Source organism: Rissa tridactyla, chromosome 4 (assembly GCF_028500815.1).
Source record: "Rissa tridactyla isolate bRisTri1 chromosome 4, bRisTri1.patW.cur.20221130, whole genome shotgun sequence".
NCBI classification, from domain to species: domain Eukaryota; kingdom Metazoa; phylum Chordata; class Aves; order Charadriiformes; family Laridae; genus Rissa; species Rissa tridactyla.
This window is the reverse complement of record NC_071469.1, coordinates 10,985,544-11,000,058: the sequence shown is the minus strand read 5'-3', so window position 1 is coordinate 11,000,058 and position 14,515 is coordinate 10,985,544. Positions and strand designations below refer to the sequence as shown.

Below are 14,515 nucleotides of genomic sequence, written 5' to 3'. Positions count from 1 at the left end.
CACTTTAAAAGAAGGGTCCAGGGCCATCAATCCCATACAGCTGCACAGATCCAAATCAACTGTTTGTGAAAAGTATAAATGGAAAAGGCAAGTGTGTGCCTAATCAATTACTTAGGTAGGAGGATTTTCACTTGACATCTTTGAGATATAAAAGATCCTAGAAGCCTGAGCCAATTGTGTTACTACATTAGAACAGCCACATTTGATCTATATTCACATCAACCCTCCCTTCTTTAGGAAGGGCTAGAGGTTTGCATCCTCCAAAAATGTAAGGATTTTTGAATTTTGTTGGTGATTTGGGTGTTTTTTATTTAAAAAAAACAAAAACAACAAAAAACCCCCAAACAAAGCAAAACTGTAATACCTTGATAAGCCTTCTAAGAAGCTTTTATACTACTGGAGTACAAAGAGTATCTCAAGCTCCTACATCCCCCCATAAAACCCTGAATTTCAAGTTTTCACACTGAAGCTACAAGGAGAGCACTGATGGAGGGAAGGGCACTCCATTCACAGGTGCCTTAACCCATCTATACACCAAACTGTTCACTTCTAAAATACTAATGCTCTCCCCCCCGCCCCCCCAAAAAAAACCCTCTAGTTGTTCTCCTACAGTAAACACGACTCCTATCCATTTTTCTCATCAAGCTCTTTCTGAAAAAGTATTTCCTGCCCCCTCATTGACTGACAATACCTTACTAATAAAAATTAGCTTCTGTCTTTAATTAGATTTGAATGTAACACGCAATGTATACTTCTGTAGAGCAGAATACTAAGCAGAACTACCAAAACTAAGTTTTTGTGAGGCATTAGGATGTTGTAAAGACTTTGTTAACTGCGCTTATGTACAAAAAAGTTAAATCAGCACATTTACTGCTACCTCTACCGTAGTATGGCTTGGTGGAAACAGTGAAAAACTTACTTTGTGAATACTCCTCTCCCATTTGTGGAGGATACTCTTCATCCCAGTCAACAACATCATCATCTGTCAGCACAACAATGTGGCACTCCCTCTCACCGCTTTGGGCACTGGCCACCATTAGTGGCAGAATCATTTCTTCTAGATAAAACTCAAATTGTTTGCGAGCACCATCATTTGACAATTCATGCATGAGAGCACCTGGAACAAAATTTTAAGCATAGGCACATTTGAAAGCTTGGTAAAGAAATGAAGACAGGAGTAAGAAACTCAGCAGTTCTGTTTATTTTGTAGTATTTACTGCAGACAGCTGTAAAGACATTTAGTCTATTAGTTTGTATACGGATCAGAACTTTTCCAAATGTCTACCAGAAGTTCGAACTAATAGGATTGCCCTGCAGATATTAACATTATATTGGGCAGACAGTGAAGTGACCTGGAGGAGATCTTCATGTTTTACTACTGTTAAACATTCAGTAATTGTGCGTAAGACTCTTCTCGGGCTTCCTGAAAGAAACATTATTTAAGCCAGTTGCTGAAAGAGTAGTGCATGCAACCCACTTTTCATAAGCAGTAGCTTAAAAACAAAGCCTATCAAAACCCTCACAGCATGAGCTGCTAAATCCTTCTGCTGAGGACAAAGTGCTCCGAGAGTGTGACTCAGCAGGCGACACGCCGTGAGGTCGCAGCGCTGCTGGTGAAGGCACTGGTGTCCCGTGCAGATCTCACAGCTGGAATTCCACAGCCTGGCCCGGCGCCGGGCTCTGCGCTGCACAAACACCGTCGGATCAAAGGAACCAAAGGCAGAGGCCAGGTCGTTTAAACATTGGCCAAAACTTTGTCTGCACTCAAGGAAGGAACAAGCTGCAGAGACACTACACGCTGGGAACTGCGATGCAGCTTTACAGCACCAGCAAAGCTGGGCTACTTTGGCTAGCAACACGGCTTAATTCTCATAAGCAAGGAGCTGAATAAATTATCCTCTCTACCCTCTGCAAAACAGATACCACTTAACGTTACTGTATCTGTACTGCAAATGCATAGATAGACTTTAAGTATTCCGCTGAGCTGACCACAGCAGAAAAATATCTGCAGATCAGATACTGAAATATCAGAAACATTATTTTTCAAAAGGTGTGCATCCATTGTCTTTGGAGCTTTATTACTAAGAGATAAAAAAGGACAGATTTTGCTCATGTACTGTCAGCCACATTCCTTACTTTAATAAAGGATACAATTCAGAATTAACCCCCCCATATATTTGCTTAAGTTAGTCTTATATAATTCAAATTATTTTAATAAATTCTGTACTTACTGAGATCTCTGCATTTAATAGTACTATACTCAAAAGAGATACAGAGATAGTCACACGCTTCTCTCAATTCAGGAATAGATATCCCATCAGGACAGCGTATCACTCCAGTCTTGTAGTAATCCTGTAGTAACACAGCAAACAAAAAAAAATTAATGCACTTCAACATTCACTGACAGAAATATTTCATCGTTTCATTTTTGATGAATTTCTTCACAAGCAAACCCCCTAAAATGTGAAAGAGCAACATATGTTAAGCTTTGTGAATTTTATTGTCCTCAAATTTATCCATTTTCTGAGCTGCCTCTAGAGCAGTGCACTTTATTTCAGTGACAACTATTAATACTAATCATTTTGGTGCATGTAAACTGTGTTTTATCTATACTTCACTCAGCTTTTGCTATTCTGATTCCACTGACAAAGCAGTATGGGAGCTCTACTTCTTTGTGTAAATAGGAAATATGTAAAGGGGCCATTTTCTTCTCAGACTGAAGTTTGCTTTTGTCCTTTTACCTGAAGTTAACTAATTTCAGCATACAAAGGGCCGAATATATCTGAACTAGACACATAGGAGTGGCAGTATTTTTTTTTGTTTATTTCATGCATGCTTTCTCTCCCCCTGGCTGTCACATGCACATGTCTAAAAAACCTAGGGGTGTTTTCCTAGCAAGCATTTTTCCCCTCTGGAGAGCAGTGCAAGAACAACATTATTTAATTCATCTACAAAGTCCAGATATGCAAGTAAAGAGAAATGGAGAAATCAAGAAGTTATGCCTCTTAATACTCACAGTGCTTGTCCTAACAGTACTTGTCCCTGAAAACTCACCAGAATAGCACGGAACACAGTGGAACCAATTCCTTCAGCAACTTCATACTCTCCTTTTTCATTAGGACGTGTAAAGTTATGTTCTCTGCCTGATCCAAACATCCTGCTCAAGAATAAAAGTAATTAGGTTAAAATTCCTTACTATGATATATTATTTTTTTAATAGATCTGAAAAGTAAAATGTGAAAAACTGTACTGAAATGGAAGGGAAAAAACAGTCTATTCTCTCTCGTACGTATGTACACTGTTCAGTTTAGTTTATGTTTAGCAAGACCACTGAAAAATAGAAAGCAGGTAGTGTAACTCAGGGAAGTCTAGTTTTATTCTTCAATCTTAACTTGACAATATCCTTTGATCAAAACAAAAGTTAGACCAGGCCATTTCCTGCCAGTGCCAAAGGTGGGGGGAACCCGAAACAAGTTGTCTTTGGCATTTGTGGGGTGATGTAGCTGAAGAACATGTTTTGCTGTAGAATTCTCATTATTTAGAGACATTTGAGGTAGTTTAAGACACAGAACCTAGTGTTCAAGTACATGCAACTCACCTCAATTTCATTTAAAACATTCAGTTAATTCCAAAGTTAAAATAACATTCTGATAGAAAACACTCGTACTTAAGGGCAGCATATACAGCATATTTCTCCCCAATAGGATGCAAGGAAAGTCGGACTAAGGAGAAAGCTACAAGTCCGAAGCAGTATCTACAGTATCCCATTAGATCACCAGGAAAAAAAGCTGACTTTTTAAAACACATCTATGATGCAGAATTACACCCTATGCTTCAAGAAGTATTGCCATCTACTCTTTGTTTTATTTACAAATATACCCTAATGGCAAAGCTTTGCTTTCACACACACAACCTACAAGAAACAGAGTTGGTGTACTGTGCATGCTTGTAATAGAGAACAAAGGAAATTTTTTTTCACTGAACGGTTTGAAATGCATTTTATGAACACTCTTCAAGACAAGAAATAACATTTAGGAAAAAGGCAGTCTGACAGGATATAGACTTAAGGCACATAATACATTCTTATGACTTAGTTTTACCTCCCAGAACGGATTAGCTAAGCTGTTCCTGTTTAGTGTCCTGTGAACTGACATTGGGGGAAAGTGGGTTTATAACTAACTTGCCTTTTAGAGCACTATTTCCATATTTTTATTAACCTACTTTTGAATTAGCAGAAGATAAAAATAAGCTTGTTCCTTGAACCAATCCCAAAGGGAGCATAACTCAGCAACAGACACAAAAAAATCTAGTGCAAGAGCCAGCACCACTTACTCTGAGGCTGGGCATGAGAAAGGAAACTATTTCACTGTCTAACTTCACACTGATACACCCCCAGTTCGTTAGTCTGGATCTTTACATGTATACACATATACAAGTGCCTCACATCAATGACTTAATTCTTTTAATGATTACTTCTATTTATTTCCCTTTACTGTTTACACAGAGAAGCTTTTTTTGCTTTCTCTGTAACTGTTTCCCTTGAATTCTTACAGAACAGGAACCAAGGTACTAGTTATCCCATGCAGTGGTGATTTAAACAAAGCAGAAATTGTTAATCGTATTTATTACCTGTACCTTGGAAAATAGTTTTATATATATGTTTTTTAAATATGATTATATCCTAATGGGCTGAGAAACAGCCACATTTTAATTAAAAAGACAAATCCAAAGGACACAGACATAAACCTTCATTTCTTTCTTGCCACAAGTTTGTATGGGTGCTCTCTATATTTGGACAATGCAAAACCAGCCAGTATTTGAGCAAATGAAGTATAGAATCTTCTCCCACCAAGTAAACATGTTAAATATGTTGCTCACTATAATTTCTACAGAAAATATTACACACGTATTGTGAAGTTTCATTCAAGTATTGACCATTTTGAGTCTTAGGTCTCTTTGCTGAGAGGCTCTGACCTGTTATACTGACTGTTTGACATTCCTCTGTCCAAAAAGTACTTCAGAAGATAAACGTGCTGAGCTTGAATGTTGTCAGTGTAGGCCCCTCAAGCAAAATAAATCCCTTCAAGGTTTTCCTCCTTGCGATTTTGAAACAGGCTATCTATACTCACTACTTTGTTTTATGAAGCAACTAGCTCTAAAAACAAGAGATGGAATGAGGCAGACGGAACGCAGAAGCAATGCCCAGTGAGATGGAAGGAAATGAGTACAACATGACATGTTAATTTACTTATGAACTCTTTTGTCTCTATATAATAGAGATAATTGTCATGTCTGCCAAATACAGAGGAAAACTTACATCTACTTTTTACTTAAAGATCTTTGCAAACTGTTAATACTAAACATTAGCCGATCGGCTGTAGCAATATGAGTTCAACAGCTATTTAAACAGTTTTAATATCTATGAAGCATTTATGGCTCTTCTATAGTTAGAGATTAAGGGGGCGAAAAAGAAAAAAGATACAAACCTGCCTAACATTGTGTTAGGTTGTGCGGTAAAGATAGAAGGATCTACAACAAATCTAGTGTTGTCCACTATGAGCGTTACTCGTTCAGAAGTTCTTACATTCCGAGCTCCCTCTTTTCCATTTTCATACACAAATACCATTTCCCCACCAGCCTTGCAGCTCCCATCTGAACTTGACTGGCTGCTGTTTCTGCTGCTGTTCCCCATGCTAACAACGGAACCGTTAGGGGAAGTCTTCTGAGGGCGAGGGCTGCTTGGTCGAGATGAACTGTGATCCTTTTCTCGATCTTAAGTAGGGACAAAGTAGAAGGAGAAAAAACAGGAAATGAAATTACAGATTTACATGAGCTCTATGCAGTGTATATCTTTCCAGGCACAACACATGGAAACTTGGTATGTTAAGTACAAATTCTTTCAATCAAATCTGTTCTAGTTAGACAGAACTTCAAAAAAACTGATCCTGAAGTTTCTACCACTTAGACATCAAAGCCACCTTGTCTCCCCAAAGCCTTTACAAGAAAAATTTAGCATTCTAGTACTGAAAAAGCAACTCAACATAATATAGAAGCTATGCATCACAGTTTGTGTTTAGTGCTGTAGTTCAAAGAAACAAATCAAGTTTTGTCACTTAAAAAAAAAAAAAGATAAGTGTTTCCTATATTTCTAAATACCTAAACACCACCAAGCAAAGGGGAAGCGTTAACTATCTTAGAAAAATTAGACTATTCTTTTGATTTGAACTAAGTAAGAGCGTTATGTAAGAATACATACTGCAGAGAAAGCTATGACCTATCGAAAAACCATACTACCAGCCCACGGCACATGTAAGAAATCTTTATGTTGTGGCATCCATAAATAACGCTTGTTATTGTATGCTTTTAACAAAATAGTCATTAAGTTTAAGAATTTTAATCTTGAAAAACTATTGATCTGAACACACCAGAATGATACTGTCTTGTTGGTGAAGTAACATTCCTGATGCATGGAGTGAGCTGAGATTCTGCTCTTTCATGGGATGAGTCACGAGATCTGTCACTTGATCTGCGTCTGTCCCTTGATCTCTCATGTCCACCACTTGCACCATGAAAGCTCATTTTTGTGTAGTCTATTCCTTTAGCAATACGAGATGAGGTGCTGAAAACAGAAATAAATGAAACATTCATCATTTCAAAATTTCAGAAACATTTTATACATTTAAATTTTAAAGGCATTCATACTCCATGTACATGTTTGGAAGATTAATATTATCCATCTCCATTTCCTTTGTTTTATTCGTGTTTATATTTACAATCATGCACAATGATTTGGAACATTAAGTAGACAGCAAGAATTACCTGTTCATTGCTGTGTGATATACAGAGACACTGCCTCATCAGTTGAGCCTGCCTGTGAACCTGTATTCACAGAAATCCCTACCAGAACAGGAAAGTCAAATACAACTAAGCATTTTGTTTTGATTCTTACTGTTAAATTAAATGTTCTAATCAAACCATGAAATTAAAAGATAGGGGTCATTTTTTCCAATGAAACTTGTTTTGGAAAACCCTTCTCAGAGCACAGGCTTTTAGTACTGACTTCACTTTTTTTTGCAACTTGCCCTTTACAAAGGTGGTCAGCCTTAAACTAGTTGATATATCAAGCCACACCAGCCAAAGGTATATTACTGTGCATTCTTTTTTAAATTTTCAGTTACTCTTAGAAGGAACAATTAATAAGCCACCACAACTCAGAGAGCAAACATATGAACTACATTATTAAAGCCAAGACCTACAGCAGTGTCAGTAACAAGTAGGACATTTGCTCTAAACTAGCAAGTTTTAACGTAACTTTAAGATTATTTTTTTAGACTGTGATTAAATTGTTACATTCCTTAATTTAAGATACTGATTTTGCAATTATTAAACCTACCAACAAAAACAGTCAATTTCAAAATCCAGTACTCTCAGAAACTATCTAAAAATTAAATATCAACTTGCAACAGCTATTGCTGCGTTTTACCAAAAATACTTACACCTTTTATTTGTACTCTGTAAACAAGACATTTTTTTTATATCAGGACACCACAGACATATCTGTGTCCTTGCACCCCACTGGAACTCCTACATCAATTCCTTTGCTGTTTGCCTTTCAAGCATGGGCATGACAACTCCATATTTACTGGTTTATCCAAGAGCCCCAGGTACTGGATAACCAAGACAGACGTCTGCACAGCTACGAGGTCTGACAGACTAAGAAGGGTGTAACTTCCCACAGGAGCCTCAATGCCCCACTTGCTCGCAGCGTGCAAATCCCACAACTTTTACCAAGAGACCTTAAATATGACTGCTAGGAATGCTGTAGGATTCAAGAACACAAAAAGGTAGGAATAATGACATAGCAAAAAAAAGCACAAATTTTAAAAGAGTGAACTGTACAAGCAAGTTGAGCAGAATGTCCTCTTTTTAAGTTGCTTAGAGTCAATGATAAAAAAAAATAATTCAAGACTGTTCAAAAAAGTGAACATCTAGCATATTTTCTGTGACCGATAAGAAGAGAAGCTTAAATCAGAACAAAAAGGCTACAATAGATTTATGCAGTTTACAGTGGCACAAAATTAGTATTAGCACAACACAAAGGATAAGAAATATACCTCTCAGCTAAGGAACACAAGCTTCTCTCCAGTCCATTTGACTGAGGGAAGGATCTCGTATCCGATAAAGCAGAAGCTTGCTGCAGAGAGAATCTACTGCAATACTGTTTCCTGCCAAGCTTAAAATATGCTGCAATAAGACATGCATCTTTAGGACGTGAAGTCAGCCAAAGGTCTATTGAATGAGGTAAAAGAACTGCAAGCCTCGCTTATGGCTGGAAATGCTGAGATTCACAGCCCAAGAATAAAGATGATCCAACCATTTCCATTAAAAGGACACAGAATTTTCCTCAGGACTTTCAATGCAATTCTGAATGTATTAAGATACGCAGCACTTCAGCACGGCTAATATGTCTCCTTCCTTGTTTTACTTTATCAGAGAAAGGTAAATTCTGTACGATGAAAGTGAAACGTAGGTAAGTTTGCAAGAATGAGATCTGCAAGCCTCCCTTTCAAGAGCATCAACAATTTAAGAAAAGCTTTACACCTTTTCTTCCATACATATATGCATACAAACCAGAACCATTTTAAAGCATACAAAATACGCCCACAAATTATCAGAAATGTGGATTGCAGCCTATCATTAAAATTTAACTTGAAACCAAAGCCTGACCCCTGTTTAGACAGGATGATATTCACTATTGCTGCAGCTAAACTTCCCAAGAAATGGTCACAATTTTTTTTTTTTTTTTTTTTTTAAGAAAAGAACCTGTGTATCTCATCTGCCCCTAAAAGGTTTGTATTTGTACATCACGGTATAACCAACTATCCCACACAGGGAGGGAATGAGGGGGGAGTGTGCATGTGTGAGGAGTACTCCCACACATAGAAGACCTGTGACAAAATATCTCAGCAAATCCTGATAAAGCCACATGTGATCAGGCCTTTGTTAAAGCAACGCTTTGATCTTAGCCCTGATAATATTTCTAACAATGCTGTGAGAAAGTTTTACAGGTGCCACATTTTATAGTATCAAAACGTATGACTCAGTATTTCTCAATAGCTAAAGTGTTCTACTTGCTTTAAATAAGGGAAGCAACTAGAAAATGAAAATGAACCACTGTAAGGACACGCAGGCTTATCACGCATTTTGGCGGAGCAGACGTGAATTACCCTTTAACAGAGAAGGCAATTAAAATGCGATTCTTAATCCAGAATACTATCTAAAGCCACATTCATTACCCCCTAAGCAGTGATTCAGAGTTCACACTGAAGTAGGGCGAGCCCTAGTTAATAATCTCTTTACAGGAGCTGAGAAAAACAGGTGCTACAGGAAGTAACACTGACTCAGCTGGCATCACACTTCCTCCTTAGTCATGTCTGAATTAAGGACTAAACACGCCAGGCACGACTGTTTCAGAGCTACCTTCCCAGTGTCAGAACTGGGGCTACTTCTGCCTTGGTACATAGAGCCAGAAAGCCTGGGAGGAGAGGGGCAGCGAGGAGATTAGCGTGCCTCCTGCTGCCAGCCACGTCCATCCCTTCAGAGCACGGACACATGAACCATCAATTCAGCACATCACGCTACTGAACTGGCAGAGGCTGCCAGCTGGAGGAGGACAGGATCCTTAAATATTAAATCAACTGTTTCTGAAATGGACAGATTAGTAAATAATTTCAATGAGCCGTTCAAATTGCAGCTGGCCACGCCATTCATTTGCTCTGCTTCTATGTTGTACTTTCCTCCCTTTAGTGTACAGATTAATGCTAACCGTGAGACTGGCACATTATCTATTAGCCAGAAGATGCAAGACGCAAGCCAAAACTGAAAGATTTCTAAGAATTCAAGCAGTTTGGCTTGAGACAGCAGCAAATGAATCATTAATTTTCACTCATCTTAATAACAGCCATCTAAAATGTCAATCTTAAAATCTCATCACTGTTGAGTCACAGTACACAAAAATAAATTTATTTCTTTGATCTGTTGCATATATCTCTGACAAAATCTGAAGTTCCATTTGTTTGACAGCACATGTACTCAGATAAATACTACCACTGAAATACAACTTTGTTCCACAAGAAACAAGACAACTAAAATGAGTTTAAATCTAAACAAAGATAAAATAAAGACGTAGAAACTAGCACGTCAGAAGAGACAGTCACTAGCTTTACCCTGCAATATTTGGCTAGGAAAACTGTGTCACTGAGATGCTGTACCAATTAGTCTGAAAAAGGAGCTACATCTGTGTCCAGTACATATGAAAGAAGACCTGGGGTTCATATTTTCGTGTAAAGAGGCTACAGAAGAAATTGCAAGTGTTCAAAAAAACGACTACATCAGAACTACCAAATAATTTTTCTTTTTTTTTTTGACAGAATGACTTGTTAATAATATAATTTTTCTCCACCCTAACAAAGTCACTGGGAACAGGAGGTTACTTCTGCAGGGAAATGGAAAAACCCTTCACTTCATACCAGCGGTGAAAAGCCTGTTAGGAGTTACTTTATTTCGTGCATTACTAAGGCCAAAACATTCACTCCGTCTCTCCATAGTTTTAAAATACGTATTTCTTAAAGTTGCTAACTAAGACTTGGCAGTGCATTTTGTTCAGGAAGTCCTAACATTTGTAGAAAATGGAACTTTAACTACAAACCCGTCCCCAGTGATGCAGGCAAGCCGAACCGGTAGTCCCTAGGGAGTTACACAGTTGTGTCAATGCAGCTACCAACCTACACCCACGGAAGAGTGACCCACAAAAGCAAAGCTGCCCCATTTGCAAGAACAGGCAAACTGTTAGAAAGTATTGTGTTTCACAGAAGCATTATGCAGACCAGATAAAATACCACTACTTCTCAAACAGCAGTGAAACGCTGATAATTAAAAGTGCCAGGAAGCTGTTGGTCTCATGTGGCACTTGGCTGCCATGCTATATAAATCTGTAACTTCAGCCTACAACAGTCAATGGTGCTCTGCACAGTGCATTACTTCAAGCCTCCAAGAAAGTCATTATAGTTTCAGATCTCTATCTCACTCTAAAAATAAGTATTTGCAATGTCAGTTTTCAATTAATTTCCCAGCCTATGACCACCATCTGCACTCTGTGCCATGGAAGCCACGGGCAAAGACTGAGGCATACCACCAGCCTATAAGCAAAATTTTTTCCTGCATGCTTAGTAACATATTGCATTTAATTTAAAACTGTAAGAGGGGAAAAACCCAACCCCAACGTTTTAAACCCACAGCCCGATTTCCTCATTCACTGAATCTGTAAAAAAAACTGATATATGTAGACCACGTAGTACCCAAAAGTTTACAAAGGAAAGGTAAGAGAGTCTTGCTTTATCGATTACTTTCCTGCAGGGGAGGGGAGGACGGACACGACAGCACAACACAACATAGCAATCCTGTGAATATTGGTATATTTAGACTATCTTCACAAATTCAATATACAGTTTTTCCTGGCTCCAAAGGAACATTGGGGCACTAGCGCTGCACCCATTCAAGAACTTTAAGTCAGCAATAGAATTTATTTTCCCCCTCAGTCAGGGATCAAGGAACCTCTGCCTTTGTAAAGGGAAGAGTCATTTTCTTTAAAAACAGCTGCCTCACAAAGAAAACCAAATAAGCTCAAGGCTTTATTTAAGCAAACCTCTTTAATATGATGTAAAGGAGGAAAAAGAGTACCATCAAAATGGCACACTTGTCATACTGGTATACTTCATATTTTTGCAGTAAGGGAAGAGCAGTTTTTTAAAAATGTAAATGCCCTTCAATTTAATGATGCTTTGGAGTTATCTGTGGAAGAAGAGCTTCAGTTCATCTTTCTACATAACAACATATTGCTCTGAATATATTACTAATGATGAAAATAACTCATTAAACTGAATTAATTTTACTGCCAAAACAATTAGCATTTATTCCAATATAAAAACTTCCTATGCATCCTACTGAATACTGCCAATAAACATGCTTTTTTTTTTAATAAACCCAGCTCTTGTCTACACAGAGTTATGGTGCTAAACCAATATACTTATTACCCCCAAAACCACCCTAAAACCTTATCTAAATGAAAAGGATGCAGCAGTGAAAGATTAGCCAAGATTTTTACCCATTTTTTCCCCTCCCTTTATCTTCTAAAACTTGCATTAACTAACTCTTCTTAAAATATAAACTTAGACCCTTTCCTAGGACGATTCACATAATCAACACTTGTAGAAACGGGATATAGAGCTTTATCTATACACTAAATTACACATATATTGCTATAAGGCTTTAGAAGAAAAGAAGTCTGTTCTGCTCATATTGCTAGGATTTACACAATGACAATGCTTATGCCCCTCTTCCTCCCCCTGAAGTCTGTTCTTTGTCAGCAGACATTTCGATTGACCAGTGCACACAAAGGACAGTACTTTTCCTCATTCTTCTCCTAAATAATGCCCACAGATTATTCCTGTTAACGGATACGCACCTTCCTCTTGTATCTATCAGGGAGGAAACACAAAAGCATGGAAATAATTTTGAAATCAGAGCACAAAGGAATTCTGTTCCTTCCAAAAAGGCAGCTTTGAAAGCCAGATCAGCATCCTTTGGCATTACTTGTTAAGTTCAGCATATTTGGTATTTCCATCATTTCTTCAGTAGTTCACTGCACCATCAGCGAGCCTTACTTTTTCCTCCATCATCTTCCCCTCAAGGATAAGAAATTGTAGCTATACAGTCCATTAAGTGTTCAAAGACGCAAACCCCTCTAGATATTAATTCAATTCAATTTCTCACAGTCACTGACTCAGCCATGCGTAGTGCAATACTGACGTCTGACCTCGCAGCCTCCTGTGAGCTGAATTCGTACTTGCCGTTTCCCCATCTCTAAGCAGCCATTGGGTACCGCGATTGACGGGCAGCGTGGGGAGCGTGCGAGAGGAGAGCTGCTCGGTACCGTGCCAAGTACCATCTGCGAAGCTATTTCTAGTCCTGCCAGCTTGTCGGGTTTCAGCACACAAACACCACATCTGAAAAGGTTATTGCTAACTTTCTCTTGTCACATCTCTCATTTGTGATCACGATCATTCAAGATAGACAATTGCATACAAGTTTCAAGGTACGGTTAATTTGTTCCTGTAAAGTCTGCCAGGATTAATATTTTAAATTAATTCACCTTTCGCCGAGTTCACAAGTGGGTACAGCAATAGCCTTTTGAGAACAAGGCAGCACAGCCTCCATTTTTTAACTACGAACATCCCTTTTCCAGCAAGTCTAAGCTGGGAAAAATGTACTATGCTTTGTGACAACCTAAATATTAGTATATAATTATACTAATCACTATGTTTACTGATCAGAAATCAGTTCACCAAGTCCTGATGTAGCACATCTTCACATCAATAGGTCACCAAATGTTTGACAAGTCAAGTCCACCGAGCACAAAAAGCAAAGCAAATTAATACATGTATCAGGATTAAATTTTCTAAAGGTTTTTTCTTTGGAGGAGGAGAAGTAAGCATTATGCTACAGCTTTTTTGAAATTATTCTTTTTAGAATGTCTGTAGGCTGTTTTAAGGAGCCACAATACACTGGAGGAATAGTTTAAAAGCAAGTCTTAGAAAAAATAAAAATCAAGATGTCATAAGCAGTAAAGTGGAAATTAAAATATGATGAAAACTGAAGGAATAAGGGGGGGTGTTCAGCAAAAGACTGCTGCTATAGAGGAAGTCAGTAAGAAAAACAAGAGACATTATTAGAAAGGCAGGAGAGCATCGGCATTCTAGACTGAAGAGTCAGCTCTTCAGACATGGAAGGAAAATTTCTGCTCACACAATTTCAACTACCTGAACCAGCGAATTCTCTCCTGTTTTTAGGGTCTTCTGAGGGTTCACACAACCACCCTCCCCATACCCCAGGGGTAGAATAACCATCACAGTCTTGTAGGCCTTTTCTTCCCTTCAAAATAAGCCATGGAAGACATAGCTATAATTAGCTGTATAGAAAGCATGCGGGAAAAGCTGCCTTTCTCAGGCATTTTTTTGCTTCCAATAGAACAGTCTCCCAGCAGCAAGAAAAAGTGCAAGCGCACCGGGGGTCTCTCAGCACTGGTTCCCTATATGGGGTATATTCTCCATAGCAGAATTAGCATGTTTGGTTCTCCTTTACTCCTATTTCAGGTAGAGAGAACATGCCACAAATGGATTAGCTCTTGATTCCCACAAAACTACCCCTCAGGCCAGGACATGCATCCATCAAAGTCTCGCAGAAGCAGGGTCCAGCAGTCACGATTCATGTGGGGCTCAACCTCCAGTAAGGAAGCCCTCAGAAAGAATTCTCTCTGCTTAAACTGAGAGTGCTACAGGATCTTCCCCTCAACCCAACACAGCAACTCTACAAACGCTTTCCTGATCTAAAATTCTTAAATATTCACGTAATTTTAGTCTTCCGTGGGCCCTCTCAACTATGAGTAACACATTTTTAG

At 38.4% G+C, this 14,515-nt stretch overlaps 1 protein-coding gene across 7 annotated transcripts in view; it reads right to left on the bottom strand.

Annotated features, from left to right (window-relative positions):
• Positions 1 to 14,515, bottom strand: part of BTBD10 (BTB domain containing 10) — a 31,600-nt gene that overhangs the window by 3,477 nt on the left and 13,608 nt on the right. For 6 of the 7 annotated variants that reach the window (XM_054198686.1, XM_054198683.1, XM_054198682.1 and 3 more), the window contains 5 exons: positions 6,426 to 6,619; positions 5,487 to 5,772; positions 3,055 to 3,157; positions 2,232 to 2,352; positions 920 to 1,117 (listed from right to left, as the gene is read on the bottom strand). In XM_054198686.1, the coding sequence (XP_054054661.1) occupies positions 920 to 1,117; positions 2,232 to 2,352; positions 3,055 to 3,157; positions 5,487 to 5,772; positions 6,426 to 6,579 (862 nt within the window). In that variant the 5' untranslated portion in view covers positions 6,580 to 6,619. Of the gene's footprint in view, positions 1 to 919; positions 1,118 to 2,231; positions 2,353 to 3,054; positions 3,158 to 5,486; positions 5,773 to 6,425; positions 6,620 to 12,523; positions 13,443 to 14,515 lie in introns of those variants that run through there. The other variant, XM_054198681.1, reaches the window with a different exon arrangement.